Genomic DNA, 22,534 nt, shown 5'->3' on the forward strand with positions numbered 1-22,534 from the left:
TCCCAGGGTCATGTGATACTCTGCTAGTGTCACATGGGACAGGCTAGGAGGAAATCATACATGAAGATAATTTTTCAAAGAGTGAAGATGCATTCCTCTCTCTGTACTTTATTTTGTGTGCTTCTGTCTCAAAAATACTGAATGGATATATTAATGGAACTTGAACAGAGGTCTTTAAAGGGGCCAGGACAAAAAGCCTAGAGATAGGTATCTCCAGTGTCAAAAAGGTCTGAATACAGTAGAACAAATTATTTGCTTCCAATATATCATGGATTTGAAATTCAATTTTTAATTTTATTACATTTGCCAAGGACTTACAGCCAGAAGTAAGGGAAATGAGAGGTACAGGCAAAGGGTGAGAATCTTACTTCTGGCCACTAGCAACCAAGTATGTTGTGTTAGCCGCTGCTTCAGTATCTCCTGCTATTTATTGGCCATATTAAGCCCTGTGTGTTTAATGACCTTCATGTTTTTGCTGTTTTCTATTAGATTAAAGTATATGAAAATAAATAAAACTCTGTTTCAGTCTGTGGTGATAGGGGATAAAATTAGATCACGAAGGAAGTTTAGAGACATTGAAAGGGTAGAAACCAAACTGTCCAGCAGAAAGTGAGGATGTGATTTAGAAGTTGCAGCATGTGAGAGATCTGGGGACCTCAGGCTAAATCTGAATCCTGAGTGGAGATCATTAACACAATTGTCAAGGTGAAGGTGCAGGAGTGGAAGATATGTAGAAGCAGACAGTTTTCTGACTGCTTGTCAAGACACTTTCGAAACTTTGCTCCTCTGTTTACTCCAGAGCAACACAGCTGGGGAAAAAAAGTGGCAGAAAAAAAATGCCCCTGTGATGCCTAAAAAAACTATAGAGATGGAGTTTATTGTAGGTCTGCATGCAAGTCCTCTGCTCTTTGAAATAATTTGGTCTCATTTGTCCGGCTTGCAACACCTTTCCAGCCATCATAAGGTCTCATCTGGCAATTTTTCTTCTGCCAGTGACAGCTCACATCTTCATCACTCCCTGCAGAAGGAAGGAGTTTCTATAAAATTCATAAACTATTCACATGGATTCTCTTTCATATTACTCAAGCTTGATGCAGGCCTCTGAAGGCTGTTCTGAGAATAAAAGCAGGTCACAGTCTTTATCAGAGACATACATAATCACATTTCAGAGGCGTTTCTTCCATTATTTCAAATGTTTACTCACGTGTACCATTCAACAGTGAAGCATTTCATGCTGAATTCTAGCACAGTTTACTACTATCTTTAGCATAAAATGGAAGTGCTCTTTCTCTCCTCTATACTTAATTATTTGTGCTAGCCCTTAACATACCACCACCTGCAACTGGTTTCAAACACCCTTTAAGTAGATTTCCTCAGGTGATGATGGCCAACAAGTTGAAGTGTATTTACAGGAGTGCAGTAGGAGAAGAACAACCTCACTATGTTGCTAGACATGTGTGCTGAGGGTGTGTGCTTGACTGGATTCCCTGTGCAATGGAAATGGGAAAATACCTCACAGTCCTAGGGGAACAGAAAGACCAAAGCATCTGAGTAAGCTTCACTGCTCTGATTTAGTTTAGAAGTCAACTAAGACAGAGAAGGAGAACAAAGAGAAAATCTAGAGCTGTTGTCACTGTCTTGGGAGAATCAACATAATTCACAGGTCAAGAAAAACAAATTTCCTTTGTATTTTAATTTGTATACTAACATGCCACAACAGAACCCTGTGCTCTATGACATTTCAGGATTGAAATACAGGAACAGTTTTTCCACTGATACAAAACTATACCAAATAATTTATATAATTTGGTAATCTGACTGGTATCCTTATTTTATTTTTTTGGGGGGGATCTGCTTCAAGTTTAAGTAATAGAAAACAAATATGATCCTGTATGTTTCACTTTAACATAATATGACATACTCTTAGATAATTTAATGACAATAGAAGGTTTGAATTGATTTTCAGACATCCTGGTTCCTTAGAAAGGAACTTATGTAAAACATGAAACAAAAGAAAGAAAACTATGGGAAGCAATTTCATATTTTGTATTTATGTGGAACAGGTGAGGAGCTCCCAGCTATTTTCAACATACAGCCCACCTCAGTAAAGGTTGTGCAAAACACAGCCATAAAGTTACCAAGAGGGGTGAAAGCCCCTGGGCCACCAGCTGCAATGTGAAGCTTTCCCATCTGTCTACAGCCTTCCAAGTGCACATTCCCTTGTCAGCCTTCTGCCACTCAAGGCAAAGGCTGGAAAAAACTGTCTGCTACCCAAGGAGAAGTAAACAGAAGCCCTCAGAATGGCTACAGGAATCGATATCTTCGGCAAAGGATAGTCCCAAATTCCTAGCTAGTCTGGATGTATGGAGAGAGCTTGTGTAAATGATGCTGAACTGTCCACAGGGCTCTGCTCAGGCTTGCTGAACTTGCAGAAAAACACTTTTCTGCTGGGCTGATGGCAGAGAGCACTGTCATGCAGTGCCCAGGATCATCCTGGCTAGAGCTGCTTGGGAGTATGTCATTGCTGAAACTGTGAAACCAATGCAAAAGTGGTTTGTGGCTTCCTCATGCTTAATTATCACTGGCAGCCATCTGAACCTGGAGTGCTAACACAGCGAATCCTGAAACAAAACCACTCCAGGAAGGGATCATGAAAGAACCATCAGCTTCTTCCATCTTCTCCTGTATCCTTCTTACCCTGGCTGATTTCATGACTTGAGCTACATTTACATCTCTTTACATTGACATTTACATTTATCAATTTATGGAAGTGGGACATGAGGAGGTGAAGGAAGTGGAACAAAGAATCACCTTTTTTGTCCTATGTCCAAGTCCTTGGCCATAACCTACAAGGTTTGGCAGCAATAGAGAAAAAACACACACAACCCAAATCTGACAGCTGAAAAAAAAAAAACCATCATGAGACAGCAGCCAAAAATTCAGAGCAGTTCACAATACTAGTATGGTTTGTGGCTAGAGAACACAAGACAGAACTCTTGATTTGGAGCAGATCCATACATGGGAAGAAACTCTTGTCTCACATACTTTGGCTGGTGGCTGTTGGGGGTTGCTTAACCAAGACATGACAAAGCTGCAGTGAGATTCAGGTGCAGGCATGCCCTTCCACTGAAAAGGTTCCAGTAGAGTGAACAGCTTGTGCTGTGGAGCACAAAGGGTTGTAAATTCCCTGGCTTTTCACACAGCCTGTCATTAAGGAGTTGTAGGGTCAAAGGTATGTTTGCTCTTGGTGCTGGTTATCATTTGGAGATTCACACTGATACAATGGTACAACCTTCCTTGACACAGGAGCCGCTGTCGCTGAGGCCACTGCCAGCACGGTTTCCTGCAGATGGCTGCTGGACGTGAGCAGCTTGGGACAAGCAAGGTACTCCTTCAGGCAGTCCCTTGTCCCAGCCTCGGCCAGCCCTGCTCCCTACCAGCACTCCACACTGAGACAAAGAAATTACAGCAGTGAAAATTTCATACATGACTGCCATTTGGTGAGCTGAAATCAAACCAGGAAGCAAAATATCTCACACTGAGTTCAATTATATACGGAGGACTTCTCATCTGTGTGGGTGATGACAGCTGACTGTCCCCAGTGCCACTGCCCATTTTTTATTCTTGGGCTGCTTGCACAAAAGCAAAAAGTGCACTGGAAGCCTGTCTATATCATAATAATGAGCTATTTGAATAATGAGTAATTTGATATATATAATTGTACAATATCTAGTAACAGAAAAGTCTCAAGCTATTCATGAGTCCCGTTTCCTGAGAAAGGAAGGATATACTATTTCAGTGAGTAACCTGTAGAGAGAATTTGAGATAACATTACTACTATATCAATATCTTAGGAAATGCAGCCTCTGAGGGGATACATTATACTGTTATAAAATACTCTTTGGTGTGTTTTCACCACCCGGGGTGATGTGCTCCATAGGCTACTTGATAGCTACAGCGTAAGAAGGGTTTGTCACCTTCCACCTCTCAGCTTGGAAGAGGACTGGTGAGACAGCAGTGAGCTGCCCATTCACACATGCTTCTCCACCAGGTCTTGCAGTAGCTGGGACCTTTGTGTTTGGGGAAGTTTGACTCCAGAACAGGAAGAAATGAGCCACAGCTGGCTGCAGTTCCTCTACCAGAAGCAAGGTATATATAAGGCATGGAGCAGAAATGTGATGTCTGCCACATGTCGAGCACCATTCCCCAGCTGTCCTGTGGAACCCCGTTGCCCACTGTGTCTGGGTGGTTGTGCAATGCCTCACCTGATAACTGATCCTCCTGCCTGGTGTGAACATTTCAGTGGAATTGATGGCTGCCCTCATCAAGCAGAGGAGGATACTTGGGTTACGGGGACCAGTTTTTCTGCCACAGTTGTATACAGGCATGTTGTATCCATCTCATCCTTAGAAGTTGTATCAGGCCTGGGATGAAGAAAAAGAGATGATAGGAAGATTTCCTCATGTTTGAGTTACCCCACAAACACATCAGCAGTCAAGTGCAAACACATGAAAGAGATCATATATGCAATTATGCACATTAGTAGGTGTTCTCTGTTTAGACACAATTTGTCATTTAAACAAAAGCTTAGAATTTAAGAAAACCAGATGGACCCTGGGTACAAATGCATTATGCTACTCCTCAGCATACATCCACTTCAATCTGTGCTTTGAAAGGAGGCATGCCCACCTTGAGGGCACGCACAGGCACCAGCCCAATCCCACAGGCTCGGTGATTAATACAGCATCACTCCGTTTTTATGAGACCACCAGTGGGTGTAACTCTGTCGGCTCTAACGCAGCAACTCTCGCGGCCGCGGCGCCCGAGCAGAGCAGAGGCGGTGCTCCTGGGCACCTCCAGGTGCTCCAAGCGAATTTCCCTGTCAGTCCTGCCGCGATGCTCGGGGGTGCGCCGCTCTCAGGAGCATCCAGAGCCGCGTGAGCGGGGGGGGCCGGCCGAGCATCGGTCGCGGCACGGCGGCTCTGCCCCCGGAGAGCGCCGGGACCGGGACCGGGACCGGGCTGCGCGGCGGAGGCGGAGGCAGCGCAGGGGCGGTGATCCCGTCTGGAGCGGGCCATGGAGGCAGCCGCGGACAGCCCCCGATTCGGCTACATCTTGGAGCTGCTGAAGTGGGACAAGGTAGGGACGGCGAGCGGCACCGCGACAGGGCGGGCCGGGCAGAGCCCGCGGGGAGAAACGGCTCCCTTCGCAAGAGCTTTCTCGGACTTTTTTAGGGGAATGTGGGGGCAGGAGTGACTCGTCTTTATTAATGTATTCTGGAGATTCGACTAATGTTTGCCACACGCTTCCGAGGCCATCAGGTGAAAATTGCAAAGATAATTTCCACACGATGTGTCCCCCAGCCCGGCACAGCCGGGCGGGCTCTGTCGCGTTTGCAGCCCATTTCTGCTCCGTGTGGGAATGCCCTGCTCCAGCCGGGGATGGGATGCGCCCTGCCCGGGGGGCTGCTGCTGCTAGCCACTGGCTGCGGGCAACGCTGAAGAGAGAACTGCCTTCCCTAGCCACCGATGCAGAGATGGCAAGTATTTTGAGCAAAACTTGCACGCGCATTTCGTAGGAAAAAAAAAAAAAAAAAAAAAAAAGGACGAAATCCAACTTTTGTACTGTTGAGTTGCTGATATGTATGATAACCAGGGAGCACCAAAGGTTCAGGCTTAGGTTTTTTTTTGTTGTTGTTGTTGTTGTTGTGTTTTTTTGTTTTCTTTTTTTTTTTCCAAAAAATGAAACAGCCAAAATATTTTTAAACTTAAAAATAATTGTGGAAAACAATAGGGCTGTCAGAAATACTGCTTGTTCCAGACTCATGCTGATGTCTTTCCAGCATATCTCCAAAGGCTGCATTCACAGCCAGTTCTTTGTGCACATCCTTCTCCTTCTCCTCCACTACCTCTTCTAAATGTCCTGGAAGAATCTTTAGACCAGGTGAATGAGGAGCTTCCTGGGTGATTTTCTGCTTCTGCTTGCCTGAATACAATCATGCCAGGACTTTAAAGGAAAATTGAGTCTTGTTCTGTCTATTTACTCACCAAAGAAAATCATAAAGTGTTTCAGGCCAGAAACTCCTTGTGCCTGGAATGTCCCTGTAATGGGGTGCTACATCTGTCCCTTATCCCACAGTTAAGCAATTTGTACTTAATTCAGAAACCCTCTGCAAGAGCATATGGCTCAATAGACAGCAGAGTTGGCACAGTAGTGTGAAATATGCATGTTTATTACAAACAGTGCTGTTGTTTATACATAGACAATGACATTGCCAAGTCCCATCATCACAGACATTTGACATACATGAAGAGAAAGGGAACAACGCCAGTTGTGTGACTGCCACAGACTTCCCATAGTGGCGATCACTGCTTGAGCTTCTCGCTCTGAGACCTACTGCTCTCCACATTTTCCTTTTACCTTTTTTGAACCTTCAGACCAGGGTTTTAGATAACAGCCTCTTTGTAATTTATTGATGTTATCCAGCAGCTTGGAGGTGTTCTGCTGGGATAATTAAACTCCCTTCTCAGATGACATAAATCATGCCAGCAAAAGGACTCTTCTGCATGGTAAACTGTATTTGCTTTGGGTCAGGGTATTGCTATTTAGAGGTTTCAGCACTCCAGTCTTCCTGCTCCCACTTCCCATTATCAATAAAGCTTTTCCAATAAAGCCTAGAAGCATTAACATTCTCTGAGTTAACTGCTAAGCATCTGGCTTTCACTGAACAAATACCTATTAGAAGATCAGGATGCAGTAAGACTACTTTACACTTGTTCCCCCACCTCTGAATATGCAGGGTCCCTGCAGGTATGATGCACATGACCCCTCTTGGCAAGCATGCTATTTTTCCACTTAGCTGGCAACCTCCGTCAGACCTCTCAAACAGGGCAAATCATTATATATCACTTTTCCCCAGGGGAATGTCACTTCAAAAACCTGTTATCTCTTTTAATCATCTGTACTCATATTGTCCTGTGACCCGCCTTCACACATGCAACTTGCACATAGTATCTAGAACAGAAAATGCATGTAGCACTTTTAGTTCCATTAAAACACTCCTTGTGTAATCAATATACCCACAACATCTGTTTAGGCTCACTACAATACTCTCTGAGATATTCTGGGCCTCCATGGCACCTGTCACAAATGTCACAGTAGCATCTGAGAGCTCCAAAATACCCCTGAGAGACAGATTAACAACTAACTGCATTTTGTATCAGAGGCACTGGTGCAGAAAGAGATTGTATGACTTTCTTTCAGGACTCTGAAATCTCAGTTCAAACCACAGCAAGGACACTCATCTATCTCAAAATTATGTATCATTCCAGAGATAGTCTCAGGCTTCTTCCAATCCTGCCTCTTCCCCATCCCTCCCCCGAATTATTCCCTGTAAGTTTACTTTTGCAGTAGTCAAAACACACACACTGCTAACCCAGCTATTCACCCAAACTCCAATTTATATTGTTTTACTTTCATAGGTATATGTTTTCTTCTTTTGAAATGCATATGATTCTCCTGAAGTATTAACCCCAAAGAATTTTTAGATATTATAAAGAAACAATCATATTTGATGGGCTAAATTATACCAATACTTGCCATCTGTTCCATAAAGCCATTTTTGAGCATTTTTCTGTAAGCAGAATACAATCAATAAGCTGATATAAACCAATGTGAGTTTCAGAGGGAAACTAACAACACTGTCCCTGAGACCCCTTATTCAACTGAAATGAGGATTTTTGCATGCTCTATTTTTTAATCAAGGTCATCACTCTCTCTTTTTTTCCTTACTTGTTCTCTTTGTTTTACCATCTATTCCTACTCTCCACATGGTTTGCAGAAACTGACAGCTGGTGGTTTATAAGAAACAGTTTTTAAAGCTATTATCTAGAAAAAGCATTTAGAGAAATAGACACTATGAAAACAAGTCCTAAACCCCATATGATATGAACATGAGAAATATATAAAAACAATTTTAAGAGCATTTCAAGTTCTGCATGCTCTCTACCTGCAACCTGCATGTGACACTGATTTCTGGACCTGCCTTCTGCCTGGTTTCATGTAATGAATAATATAAGATTCTCTTGTGGTAGCATTTCAGCTTTTGTCCAGGTGACAAAAAGAGGTAGAGCTATACAGGGAAATCACAATAAGGAGCTGGAGAGGAGAAATGCAACATTTGCTAGTGGCTGTGGTGGCTGGCAGGTGGCTCTGGGCTGACTGACTCAGCCAAACTGGAGCTCTGTTCCTCATGCTAAAGAAGATAAGGCTTTACATATTTCTTCCTTATGTGCAGGAAAGTCCTTCTCTGGGGTTTGGGTTCCTATGAAGAGAATTTTCCTCTAACAGCAATTTTCTTCCTTTTAGAGAATATTCAAAAGCATGCCAGAATATACATATATTGTGAGGGGTATTTGCACAAAGTAGTGACTCTGGTTGTATGTAAAGATAACTTGGAGTTAAAGAAAGAGTATGTAAAGATAACTTGGAGTTCAGTCAGGCAGAAGCATTAAGTTAGATACTTCAGAGGGGTCTGAGTTTGAAATCTAACAGTCAAGAGCAGTTAAAATCCAATTTGCCTGTCGTCACAGCTTTTAATCAGTTACTTGGCTGGGTTAGTCAGCCTGTGTGACAGAAGTGTGTTTCCACATCTTAGGCATGTTCTCATCACTCCAACAGTTTCCCTGGAGCATCTAGAAGCACATGGGATGTGACATGGCAAGGGTGAGCTGCCAGCTTTGTCTTCTGTGACAGGGGTATCTACAGTCTGAAGTGAAGGAGAGAAGCTCCCTATGATTTGCAGGAAAAAAAAAAAAACAACTTACTCCACAACTTTTAAAAATTGTAAAGCTGGTATGTTTATTTTAGTGGGTGCAAGTGGGGATTGTCTCCCCTTAAAGAACATGTCCTCCCCTGAGAATTCCCAAACCTTTTATTATTCCCCTTTCTTGTACATATGCATGGAATTTCACAACAGGTTTATGCATATTAATTTTACTGGGTTTGCATTACAACTTGCAATTAGCCCTTATCAGTTCTTGTACAGAGAGAACTCTCTGGTCATCTTGTCCATCTCTTGCAGCCTCAGCTTTAGGCTCCAGTCTTTCAAAGTTCAAGGGGCTCTCATTATCTTGGAAGTTTGGCGTTCTTTTCCTTGTGAAAAAGGAATGTGTGTTTTGTGAGCACAAGCTTTCTGCGAGAACAGGGAGCCTTGAGCACAGCAGAGTTAACAGACTTCAAAACACCTAAATCCAAAATGGATTTCTACCCTGTTAAATTTCCACTCAGTTTCACCCATGTGTTCCATGTGTACTGTACTATTTATTGTGTCACATCTTTATGGTGTCAGAAACTGAGCTTTTCCTTGTAATTTTTTTCATGTAAATTATTTATATTCTAAATCCTTTTCAAAATAACCTTACATTTTCTTTCTGCTAAACAGTAATAATTTCTTTAGAGGTAGGACTCTCTCTTAATTCAGAGGTGGAAGATATTTTGATTTGAATGTCTTGTATTTTTGGAAAGCTTTTTCATTAGAATTCTTCCATTTGCTTGGCAATCAAGTGATTGCAATATATGGAGGGAAACAACAGAGTCCTCTGTGTAGACTTGTATGTAGCTGCTCCTTGGGTTCTCTGCTGCTTCCCAGGTGTCCTGGAGAGTACTGTACATTTGGCAATAAGTTAAAAAGTAAAGACACACTGAATCAGTTTAGCATACTTTGAAACATGCTAGCTACAAATCCTACCCAAAGCTATTTGCAGACCCAGTATTCTGGCAGAGTGCAGTCTTTATTAACTCAGTGCTCTGTGCATAGCAGTGGCACACGGGACCTTCTGAACTTGTCCAGTCCTGCTGATCAGGTTATGGGATCTGTTAGGAAACCTGTCCAGCCTCGAGGATTATGGACCTGTAGCACTTCTCTGCAGAGAAGACAAACAACCCTGAACCAAGGGATTAGGGACTGATTTTTTTTTTTTTTTTTTTTTTTTTAAATGAGATCCTCAGACCATAGTTATGTTCACTTTGAAACACCCAAGGTCTACAGATCTTAGCTAGCTCTTCAAGGTCACACAGTTGAAGGGCAGCCATTGTGAAGGCAAAACTGAGCCTCTATTCCTAAGCCAAAACAGGCACATATCTCTCAGGCAGCATAAATTCCTGCCCTTATTGCTGCCTTATTTTTTATCCTGCATGACTGGAAGAATCCTGTGGGTAAAAATCATCTTCATTAGATTTAACTGTTCAGGAGAAGAGAAGTAAATAGGGAAGTAAATTGCATCACTGACAATTTACAGAGAGCAGGATGAGGGCTAACACCCCTCTGAATTCATCCTGGAAGAAAACACATTGCACACAGACAAAAACGTTTGTATGATAGCTCAGTCCCCAGGTCAGTCATACCAGCTCAGGAAGAATTCTCATTCTGCATATCTCCACTGTGATGCATTGGCTCTAATATTTTCAGTCAGAGGAGGTCAGACCAACAGGAAACTGATTCAGTCTCAAGCTGTGGTTGCAAAAAGCATGAAAATAAATGTCTTGAAAAGCTTTGGTTTGCAGACCTACTGAAGGGAGGGCAGGTGTTGGCAGAGCCTTTCTGGTGCTTTGAGACAGGCTTATGTTTTTTTCCTGCAGTAGGACTTCAGTTGCACTGTTTAACAAGTGTAGGATTTTTACAGCTTGTTGGAAAGCAGTGCTGCATCCTTCTTGAAATTACCTTGATAGTTCATGCAAATGAGCACTCAGGAAATTTCTGCATATCAATTATTAAATTAATAAGCATATTTAACCTGAGGTAGGGGGGGAAAGAGGATGGCAATGCCCACCCATCCTAGTTACTGTTTTCTTCTGCTGCCTTGAGAGTGCAGGGCATGCTGTAAATCCTGGTCAGACCCTGTCTGCCAAAGCAACAGGGCTGAATTTTGAAGGATGTGTAGAGCTACTTAAACACAACCCAGGCATTACTCCATGCAAAATGAGTCCCTTGTGAGCAGAACGGGTGTCCACTTGATGAACATCTTTGTCTGGAAACAAAGCAGAAAGGTAGGTCTGACTTTTGTAGTCATGCTGATCTTATTAACACCCTTTTCAGAAGCTAAGGATAGAAGTATTTTCTGACACTGGTTTGTGCTCTTATCTTTTTAATGTATCAGTCATTCCTAGTTGTTGCCTTTTCCTCCCAGTACCTGAAGCTAATGAGAATTTTAGCACTGCAAAATTAGTAGTCCTGAGTTGGGGGAGGATCAAACAGCTAGTAAAAAGATGTGAGTGCAGAAGAGGGAGTTTTGCCCTTTGGAGATCTTCAAGGATATCTTCTTCCATGTAATATCTTAATGTGATTGAGGTGGTAATTAAAATCTTGCTCTAAACTATCCTGAAGCCAGAACAAACATGTACAAAAACAAGGTAATACCTTAACGATTTATTAAGAGATGAACAAAGAATCATTCACAAGTTCTGGCAGTAACAGCTGCTGGCACTGTGGTGCATGTGAAGACTTCAGAAGGACAGGGGAAAATGTGTGCTCCATGTTTGTCTGCACTAGCAGCACCCACCTGTGCTACACTACAGATGTAAAGAGCATCTACACTTTTAGCATGGAGCACAGAATAGCTTTCCTTGCAGAGCCACCAAAGACAAAATTTCTTCCTACTGTTTCAAAGGCAGCCTTAGAGCCCAGGGGTCTTTGTTCTAGTCTGAAGCTGATTGTTTATTTGGCCCTGCATCAACCACAGTCCAGCATCAGCGGTGTGTAGTGTGCTAGTGTAGACAAGGGCTTATTAAAAGCTGCCTGCCTGTAAGGAAGGCAGGAATCAGGAAAGCTGAGGAATAGCAGAGGTGGGTAAGAGATAATATCCATATTCAGAGGCTTGCAAATCATTATTCAAAACACAGTTGGAAGGCTGACAACATATGACCTTACCAACCTGTTCTCCCCACGCCCATTTAAGTGACATGTTTCTGTTTGAATATACATACTGTACATTTACTGGTACTATCAGAATAATTTCAACCAGAGCACTCTGTATTTTTATGACACTGGTTAGTAAAGTAAATCCTAAATAATATCTTTATAAGTCTTCTGTAGAAAGTTCTTCTTTGTTGTACTGGACACATAAAAAATCACCTCTGTTTTCATAATTTATGAGTGTAAATTTCCATTCAAGTTTCACATCGAGGCCACTGAAACCCAGGTGTAAATAATGCCCAAGTAAGGCATTTCAACAGTGTTTGTTTTATTGAGTCATATGAAAAGTAGTTTTCAGGGGAAAAGGGAACTTCTTATCCTGATGTTTTTCTTCAAATAGAACAGCAGGTCAAATCTGGTATTTCTCCAACTGACAACATTTCATCATTCACATAACCCAGGCCGCATGTATTTTAATTAACTAAACCTCCTTCTACTGTGTAATGCAAGGACAGTGCATGCTTTTACTCAAAGCTTGCTAACTGGTTCTTTCTCCCTTAGCCTAATGCTATGTTAACTATTGCCACTGCAGTGGCTCTGTCTGCACCCTTGCCAAAAGCGAAAGGTGCTGAGAATTGAAAAGTATTTTTTGTTTGTTCTGGTGGATGGTGAAAAGGGTATTTACGACCCCTGTTCCAATGGAAACGTGCTGTAAGGGAAGGGTAGGAGATGCTGGCCATCATAACCACTTCCCCGTCTCTTTTTCATCCTAGCTGCCACAAAAGCTGCCTGGTGCATGCCTCCTGCAGGATATTTGGAACTCATGGCAGTCAGGCAAAGTCCTCAGTGGCTGGAAAAGGGGAAACACCATGCCTATTTTTAATCAGGGGACGAAGGAAGGTCTGGGTAATTATGGACTTGTGAGCCTTACCTTAGTACCTGGGAAGATCATGGGACAGGTCCTCATGGAAAATTGTTAAGGCACATGAAAAACCAGGAGGTGGTCTGAGACAGCCAGCACAGCTTCAATAATGGCAAATTGTGCCTGACAAAACTGGTCACCTTCTGTGACAGGATGACTGCAAAAGCTGACAATGCAAGTCCAAGAGATGACCTCTGTAAGGTCTTTGACACAGTCCCACATGACATTTTTATCTCCAAATTGGAGAGACATGCATTTGATTGATGGACTATTCAGTGGATAAGGAATTGGCCAGAGAGTTGTGGTCAATGGTTCTGTATCCACGTGAAGGCCAGGAATGAGTGGTTTTCCTCAAGGCTCTCTCTTGGGACTGGTGCTCTTCAGTATCTTTATAAATGACATGGACAGTGATATCCAGGGCACCCTCAGCAAATCTGCAGATGGCACAAAGTTTAGCAGTGCAGATGGCACAAAAGATGGAAGGGATGCCATCCAGGGGGATCTGGACAAACCAGAGAAGTGGGCCCATGAGTATCTTACGAAGTCCAGCAAGTGCAAGTGCAGAGCTGCACCTGGATCGAGGCAATTCCAAACGTGAGGACAGGCTGGAAGAAGGAGTCTTTGAGAGCAGCCCTGAGGGGAAGGACTTGGGGGTTCTCAGGGATGAAAAGCTGGATATGGGGCAGCAGTGTGCCCTGGCAGCCCAGAGAGTCAATTGTATCCTGGGCTGCATCAAAAGAACTGTGGCCAGCAGCCTGAAGGAGGAGATTATCCCCCTCTACTCTGCCCTTACTCTATCCACCTGGAGCACTGCATCCAGGTCTGTGATTCTCAGCACAAGACAGACACAGATCTGCTGGAGTGAGTCAAAAAGAGCTCATAAAAATGATCAGAGGGCTGTAGCACCTCTTCTATGCTGAGATATGCTGAGAGAGTTGAGGCTGTGAGCATGGAGAAGAGAAGGTTCCACGAGGACTTTATTGTGGTCTTTCAGTATTTAAAGGGGGCTTATGAAAAAGAGCGAGTTATTATATGGCCAGGTAATGTAAAAAGGGGTAATGAATTTAAACTTAAAGAGGGCAGGTTTAGATAATATATAAGGATGAAATCCTTCACTGAGAGGGTGATGAAACACTGCCACAAGTTGCCCTGAGAAGCTGTGGATGCTCCAAACCTAGAATAAGGCCAGGTTGAAGAAGGCTTGAGCAATCCATTCTTCTGGAAGGTGGTTCTGGCAACAGTGGGGGACACTGGAATTAGATCTTTAGGATGAGAGGACACTATCCAAAGCCACATCAGGGGAAATTTAGGTTGGGCATGAAAAAGAAATTCTTCAAAGCCCATGGAGGTGGTGAAGGTATATCAGGAAAGACTGGATGTGGCTTTTAGTGGCAAGGTCTAGTTGATAAGGTGGCTCTAGGACACAGAGTGGACTCATGGTCTCAGAGGTCTTTTCCAACCTGATTGATTCTGTGATTCTGTGATCTTCAAGGTGCCTTCTAACCCAAACCATTCCACGACGCAGTGATTCTATCACATGGGTACCATGAGACATGACCAATGGCAGGGGCTGAGCGGGAAAGCACTCGATACCCCCGGCCGCCGGGACTTGTGGTATTTCCGGTGCCGCTCGGCGAAAGAAAAGGACCAAAACAATAGCAGAGCCAGGCAGCTGGTGCTCCGCGGGAGCAGCGCGGCAGGGGCGCTGGACAGCTCCGCTGTGCGCCTGCTGCCGCGGGCGCGGCCGCCCCGCCCCGCCCGCGCTGCCCCGCGCCCGCCCGCCCGCTCGCCATTTTGCGCCGGGAGCTGCCGCGGGCGCTGCACCGCCCGTGTCCCGGCCGCCCGCCCGGGCTGACGGCGCCCCGGCGCAGGAGGAGGAGGAGGAAGAGGCGCGGGGATGGAGAGCGATCGGCTGGAGAGCCCGGTGAGCGCGGGGGGAACCGGCGGGGCGCAGTGCGTCGTTCCTTCGTTCCTCTTCTTGTGCTGTGGGGGGCTGTAAGGGTGTGTGTGCCTGTCTGTCGCTCGGTCAGTCACTCGGTCGGTCAGCCTGGCAGTCCCCGAGACGTGCGCCGGCAGGTCCGTCCCGGCGGGCAGGGCTGGCAGGGAGCTCCGACGGGCGCGACGCGGAGGGGAAGCGCTCCGGAGGGCGCCGGGCGGAGCGGCGCTCCCGCTGCTGCCGCTGCCCGCGCCCGCCCGACACCCGCGATCGGCGGGGCGCGCCGTCACGGAATTACTGAAGAGCCGCGCCGATCCACAGGCGGCTCTTTGTGCGCCAGATAAAAGACGTAAATTAACATATAAATAAATAAATGATGTTCTTGACTCGGCACTATTACCTTAATGAAGTGAAGATAGTTTCAGCCCATAAACGCCAATTACACGTCAGGAGAGCCTGTTGTTTAACCAGTCTGACACTTAATTTCGTTGTTTTTTTTTTTTTCCCTGCTCCCTCTGTAAGCCAGCAAGCAAGCTAAACATATAGACTGCTATTGTTAAGAAGTACGGTTGCGTTGGGTTGCATTTCACTAGCTCCTTGAGTGGAATTAAGACTACTCCCCTCCTTTCTTCCCCTGCAATGCAGACATGACCTAAAGATGAACTGTTTGCCTAGTGGCAATGTTCACTTAAGTTGAAATGAATGCTGTCAGTGTTTTCATAAATGTTAATTAATATTTGTTTTAGCCAGATAAAATGGTGTGCTTTTTTTCTGCGGAGCTGGGGTTTGGTGACTTAGAGCAGTGCAATAAGTCTTGGCGGCTCGTGTTTTCCTGCGCTTATACTTGTTTCTCCCTCTTTCTATCATGAAGGTTGCCATTAAGGGTATTGAAAGAGAGCTTATCTGCCCAGCATGCAAAGAATTGTTTACCCATCCGCTGATCATCCCCTGCCAGCATAATGTCTGTCACAAATGTGTGAAAGAAATACTTTTTGCATTTGAAGACTCCTTTGCTGATGGAGGCTCTGAATCCTCTAATCAGAGTAGCCCTCGAATTAGAATCTCTGCTTCTAGCATGGACAGAATTGACAGGATTAATAGATCAGGTATGTATCAGAGATTGTGCATGTTTTCCTAATTTTATTATTAGACTGGCTTGAGCTGAATGGGGTCTGCATTGGTAAAATGTCTTCCTGGTACTCCTGATGTGGTTATAGAGATGATTTAGGGATAGTGCTACTCTTGTTAATTTTGTGCAAGAACAATGGGAATATTTTTAAGGACAATGCACTCTGTTTCATCTATAATAGATTAGTCCTTGTGGCATTCTGTGGCATTGTGTTTGTTTATTTCTGTATTTCAGTTATATGGCAATGTAGTAGCATCATGTTCAGTAGCATGGAGATGTAGATTTTGGTGATTTCATTGCCTGCCAGTGGTTTGCTCTGGTTTCAACCAGCCCCAATGCAGTAGTTCTGACTTCCTTCTGAGCCTGTGTAGACTTTGTAAGCTAGTTTTGTCCTGCCCACCTCGTTGTGCATACAGTAAATAATTTTCCATTGGTTATGATTATTGCACAGTTGCAGATTTGGAGGGCAGATGACTGTAAGCAGACAGCCCTAGCAGCCTCCTTCGTTGTGGTCTGCTTGAAGATTTAAAGAGTGCTTAGCTTTAGGACTCCTCATGCTCTTTGAGGTATTGTGCTAGAAAGATTCTTTGTAATCCATGGATGAGTTGGTCTGCTCTCCTACAGATGCATTGAAAGTGCTTTGTGCATGCTTTATTTCTTGAAAGATATCTCATCTTGGCATTCAGGCTTTCTTCTGACATAATTATCCACTTTAAAACAACACTTCTCTGTGGTCTGGAAGAGTTACCAACAAGACAAACTAAAGCTCTTACATTTCTTATTACTAAAGTTCTTCCTTCCCAGTTTTCACAGATCAAATGTGCAATTTCTTTTCGTTTAGTACTGAATTGTTAGTACTGGTACTCTTTCAAATCTGTTTGTTAATAGTTCTTGGTGCTTCTGCTGCCGCCACCACCCTGTCCTGAGATACATGTACACAAATTGTTGCAGGAGTTATAAATCTTTAAATCCACTGTGGTCTGCCACTGTCTCAGCAAACTGATGGGACTATATCTCATCATCTGACCTGCTAACAGAGGTGATTGCTTTCCTAAAGACCTGTTTGATGACTAGCAAGAGAGGGTTGAGAATTGGAAATAATGAGCTTCCCCCCTCTCACCTCAAAGACCATTGGGCAGATGCACATCACAGGAAAATTATCATCTCAGACAGTTCAAATTTACACAGTGAAAAGCATATGGAAATGGAAGCATTAAAGAATAGATTTTTAAATTCAGATTATACTGTCTTTGCTTCTAATGTTACAAGCATTATAGCTCCATTGCTATATCGAGTGTGAGATTTGCTTTCAGACCAGTTTGGTACCAGCAATGATTGCCAGCTTGTAATTTACATTTGCATAGTTGTTGTCTTGCATCTGAAGTACTCATACCGTGCATTTCCTTGCTAAATTTGCTTTGTGGGAAATTTGTAAGAAAACAGCTCCATAAGAGAGAAAATGTAAGGAAAACATCCAAAGTGGGGTCTCATGTGCATAACAAAAACCCACTAGAACTTTTGGGAGGCTTGTGCAGGGCATGTTTGAAGACCTTAGTGTCACATTTCAAAATGCATATGGCACCTTCTTCCCATTATGGTTTTTTGGTTTTTTTCCTCACTTAAAGAATCCCTGATGTCTTCATAAGGAATATAATCTATTTTAAATGGGTTGACATTTAAATTCTTGGTATGCCAGAAGAGCTGGTATGTATTTGGCCATGTTCTGTATTTGTTGTGCATGCACAGCTTGCATTTACAAGTACAATTTATCTTAATGTAAAAACTACAGAACTCATTGAAATGGAGTGCATGTGCTGCTTAAAAACCAGTGTGTTGGTTTAAAAATACTCCTGTGTTTGTACTGTATTTAAAATAATTTTTAATTAACAAAGTCTTGCTGTATATAACATGCAAATGACGGCTATTTCTTATTGCTGTTCAATTATCTCTAAAGCTACTGTAATTACAGTGTTGCTGCAATTAAAGCATGTAATGTGGTTATATTGACACTTGTGCAAATGTTTGAAATATCTCTCCCTGTGCCACTCCCCGCCAATGCGTTCTTTCTCCTTTTTCCTGTTCTGCTTAAATCTTGCTGGTTTTTGATATGCTAAGAAGTTAAACTTTCTTGCCTTTCAACCCTGCAGGAGTTTAACATCCACAGGAGAAAAAAGAGTTGGTGCTTTTCATTTGAACCATTGTAAACCAATGGTATATCTCATTTTTTTGATGTCTAAATAGCTCTCTGTTCATTGTTCACAGCATCACAGAGGAGGTCTTTTGGGTGCAGAGGTAGAAATGCTTCACTTCTTGTGTTGGCTAGAGATAGTCTAGCATTTAGATCTCGAGTTAAATATTGTTGATTAGCATATAGCTTTTTGTCAGTGGTCAAGTCCACAAAAATTATTTTGCAGTGAGCAAAGATACAGCAAAGAAATTCTATAAGGACAGCTTTCTGTGCAAGACTGATTTAAAGGTCAACTGGACTGTAATTCAGTTAAGGGCTGGATTATATTTTTCCCTTGTGTATATATGACTGAATATAGATTGGTGGGTACAAAAATGCACACAGAACCTCAGCAATCACCACACTATCTCCTCCACCCCCTGCTTTTTAATTTTCTGGAGTTTACGTGCTCAAATTTCAATGAAACTGCTGTCTTACTGGTAATGAAGTGTGATTATTGAATTGATCTTCCTTACGTTTACAGGTCATGTTTGGCCATCGCTGCTAAATGGAATTTAGTATTAGTTCATTATTGTATTTAAGCCTGCTTAATTTGATTGAAATTTGCACCATTTTGGTATGATTAGATAGTTCTGAATCTCACAGTTTATCACAGCACATGAATATGTGAGGAAAATGAAACATTACATTTAGACTTGTAATATTTGGCATGTTTAATGACACAATCAGATTGAAGGATAGTCAAGTCAGTCAGTCTTTTAATTTAATCTCTTTTCCAAAATTGAGCTTGTCTGAGTAGCTCAGCCACTATGTGGACTTTTTAAATACCGATTACATTTTTTTTTAATGTAATCGTTGGTCAAAAATGGGAGAAAAAGTCCCCAAATTCCTTGTTGCCACAGTACTGGCAGACACATGAGTAATACATAGAATATGGTGTCCTTCAAGAAAGATGTGAACTGAGCTAAACACAAATCTGAATTTCACACTCAGTGGAGGACAAAGCAGCAGATCAGAAGAGGAAGTTTAATTACCTCAGTTGAAGGCTGAAAGTGGCATAAAACAAAGATACCGTACGATACCATCAGACCTCTTGGAAAGCTGTCCATGTCTGCTCTTTTTGCAGGTAGCTCTTTTGACTTGTGAAAGACTATCTGAAAGTAACATTTTAGCTCAGCTGGCTTCTCTTATGAAGCCTTTCCCTTCTCCCCTTTCCCCTTTCCCTCCCTCTTTACCCTTTCCCCTTGCTATCCCTATCCCCTTTTTCCCCCTCCCTTTTTCCTTCCCCCTAAAAGCCCATCCAAAAACATTTAACTGAGTTATGTGTTGGCAATATACATTTCTATTTAAAAAAAACCCCAACATTGCAAGAGAATCCAGTTGACTTTTAAATCTTTTTTATTAAACTTCCACACATTTAATGTCCATGTCTTCCATAACCATAGAATTCTCGTAATACTGTTTACTTGAAAAACACAACTTTAAGATGTCTTATCCCTTTGCAAACCATTCACTGCAGCTTGGACTTCTCAACATTTTAAGTGCTGGTACCTCCTTGGGAAGAAGACTTTTAAATACTGTCTTTAAAGGATATATTAAAATTGCATTTTGACTTGCGTCTTTGCAATCTCTGTGGTAATATTTGCGTGTCTGAGTATATGTTGTGATTTTTTTTGTAACTGATTGAGCAACTTATTGCAAGTGGAGAAATCAGTTTACAAATCACAGGGGAAAATTTCATGTGATGATTTCTGATATTTCACAAAATACATATTTGCTTGTTGTAAACTAAATTGGCAAAGTGTAAAAGAGAACGTGGGTAGGAGCTAAGTTTCTCTGAGATGCACATCTAAATATGTCCACAGAATCCAAGGGTTTTTTTTGCTCTGGGTTTTTTAATGTGCTTTGTGTTTGTTTGGATTTTTTTAATATAACCAAAATTTAGTTTCAGCATATTGGACACAATACAGATAGGAAAGACAATGTCCAAAGTAATTAATTACTTCGTCAGTGCTTTCTTTTTAAAATATGAGTGTAGAAATCCTTTAAGCAGAAAGCAAACCAGAGTATTAATATTTTAACACTCACTAGGCAAAAATAGGATGTATCTCCTTATTTTTGAGTATTGAAGTAGCAGAACATGCCAAGTAGCTTAGCAAATAAATTTCCAGGATTTAAAACAGAAAAACACCTGAACCTAGATTTTCAGAGTGCTGTCAATGAAAAGGGATGAGACATCTGAAGGTGTGCAAGACTTCCTTGACACTGGATTGCTTTCCATAAATAATGTCACCAGTTTTTGCAGAGCATGGCTCATGATGACAATCTCGTTTCTGTCCACCACAGGCAGAATGAAAAGCCTCCATTGAGATGGATATGAATTTCAGATTGTATTATTAAACTTGACCACTGCACCATGTTGGTTTTTTTTTTTCAGTGTTATCTTTTTTTGTCATTTTTGCTCTCTGCTCTAGCATACTACTTGTAGGCAGTGCTGATATGTGCTGCATTGTATGATTATTTTCTTAGTTTCAGTGAATGTGTGTATTCTAGATCACTTCTTGTAGCTGTTGTCTGCATGGCCCTGCATGTGAAGTCATTTTTTTGTCTAGGACGTTTTAGAAGTCTGTGTAGAAGGTTTCTCTGTACTCCTGTGTACAGTGCTAGCTTGGAGCATACACTGGAAATACAGTTTGTGTTTCACTGTTGATGCTGTACCTTGCATGTGTGTGTTGCTGTGTATGCCAAGTTGTAGATACTGCAGGATGTGCAGTAATTAATTTCAAGTAAATATGAAGAAAAAGTAAAATTGGGCAACAATCTCTTCTCCCTTAGGTAGAGGGTTGCATACCTGTGCCTTGTGTCACCCATCCTATTCTGTAAATACAGCCCAGTTGTTCTGCTCACAACTTACAGAAAGGCATGAGACCAAGCTGGATGGGAGATGTCAGTGCATGCACATTTATCCATGCTCTGATTGTGACTTCTTAGCTGACAGTCGTGCATAACTACCAAAGGTTAAATTTCAAAGGTATTCAAAGGAATTAATTGCTTATAGGAGTGTTGGTTTGTTGTTTTATTTGAAGAGACTGGAAAGGACATGATAGGAATGGAGGTTTTGGATTGTTAGGTGAAGAAGCAACAGGAGAGCAGCTCAAGACAAGTGTATTTTGGGTAGCATCACAGGACACTTCAAAAAGAAATACAGCATTAGCAATTTTGATGGGAAAATACTGATTAAATATGGAGAAGAACTAATTTCCCTTTCTGAAGAAGAGCCAATTTCAACACTAAGAATTCAGCTTTAAGTCATACCTCCATTTAAAAATTTGTTAGTGTCCTGGTTTCAGCTGGAATAGAGTGAATTATATACTGGAGTATATATTGGAGAGATAAAAATAATAAAAAAATGGTAATACAAAGGCGAGAGAAGAATAAAATCCAAGAGAAACAAGCGATGCACAATACAATTGCTCACCCAATGCCCACCCTGTCACGCCTGACTGCCCCTAGTTTATGTCCTGGACATGACATGTTATGGTTTGGAATATCTCTTTGGCTGTTTGGGTCAGCTGTCCTGTCTATTTTCCCTCCTGGCTTTTCATGCACCTGCTCTCTGGTGAAGTGTGGAAAACTGGAAAGTCCTGGATTTAGGGTAAGCACTACTTAGCAACAGCCAAAACATCAGTGCATAATAACCTCATACTGAATCCAAACCACAGTGCTGTACCAGCTACTAAGAAAATGATCTCTAACCCAGATGAAATCAGGACAGTTGGTTACACCAGTGTGCAGTGCTCTCAAAGAGATCTTAAAGCAATGCACCAGCACTGCAGAATATGGGGTTTTTGTGTTTCTCTGTAAGGAGAAGCTGAGAGAATACAAGTTAAGCCTAAAGCCTGCTTTTGGAATACATAAAGGATTCTTTCTGGTAGTTGCAGCCTGTGGGTTCATGAGTGAACAGGATGCACTCCTGGTTTGATAACCTCAGGAATATTACGTTGTGAATAACCTGTGAGTTTGTGTCAGCCATCTCCTTACAGACACAAAAGGCTCTTTAAGTGAGTGGCTTTTCTTGAGCATGTGATTTTACTTTGGAGAAAGGGGGAAATTTGTGTGTAGCTGTTTGGTAGGACTGCAGCTTCTCTGCAGCTCCCTCTTCAGGAATTAACAGAGGTAGATATATGCTGTTTAACATCCCTGTGGAAATCCGTGGTTCCTCAGTTCAGAGTAGAGTAACCTGAAGATATAACTATCTCAGATTCTCCTTTGGTGTGTAGGGCTCATTTAGCAGCCCTCCTCTATTGAGGCCTTTCAGAAGGCACCAAGTGAGCCTAAGCATTTTTTGACTAATTTATTTGGCTGAGATGTCATACTGTTCCCTTGTTTTCCTGGGGTTTTTTTTATGATGCCTCTGGGGATGAGTAAAGTAAGTTTGAACTCAGCCA

The 22,534-nt window shown here is 42.4% G+C and overlaps 1 protein-coding gene and 1 long non-coding RNA gene across 5 annotated transcripts in view; one reads left to right on the plus strand and one right to left on the minus strand.

The window, feature by feature from the left end:
- Positions 1-269: 269 nt before the first annotated feature.
- Positions 270-22,534, minus strand: part of LOC140681959 (uncharacterized) — a 62,126-nt gene continuing 39,861 nt past the window's right edge. The window contains exons 2-3 of the long non-coding RNA XR_012053180.1: positions 4,266-4,424; positions 270-1,018 (exon numbers count right to left, since the gene is read on the minus strand). This is a non-coding gene — a long non-coding RNA (uncharacterized lncRNA). The remainder of the gene's footprint in view (positions 1,019-4,265; positions 4,425-22,534) is intronic.
- The window catches only part of TRIM36 (tripartite motif containing 36), a 29,491-nt gene continuing 19,599 nt past the window's right edge, over positions 12,643-22,534 (plus strand). Inside the window, exons 1-3 of one of the 4 annotated variants that reach the window (XM_072922718.1) lie at positions 12,643-14,757; positions 15,641-15,875; positions 18,161-18,190. In XM_072922718.1, the coding sequence (XP_072778819.1) occupies positions 14,731-14,757; positions 15,641-15,875; positions 18,161-18,190 (292 nt within the window). In that variant the 5' untranslated portion in view covers positions 12,643-14,730. The remainder of the gene's footprint in view (positions 14,758-15,640; positions 15,876-18,160; positions 18,191-22,534) is intronic. The other 3 variants (XM_041711241.2, XM_041711240.2, XM_041711242.2) reach the window with 3 other exon arrangements.

Source organism: Taeniopygia guttata, chromosome Z, assembly GCF_048771995.1.
Source record: "Taeniopygia guttata chromosome Z, bTaeGut7.mat, whole genome shotgun sequence".
In the NCBI taxonomy this organism is placed as follows: Eukaryota; Metazoa; Chordata; class Aves; order Passeriformes; family Estrildidae; genus Taeniopygia; species Taeniopygia guttata.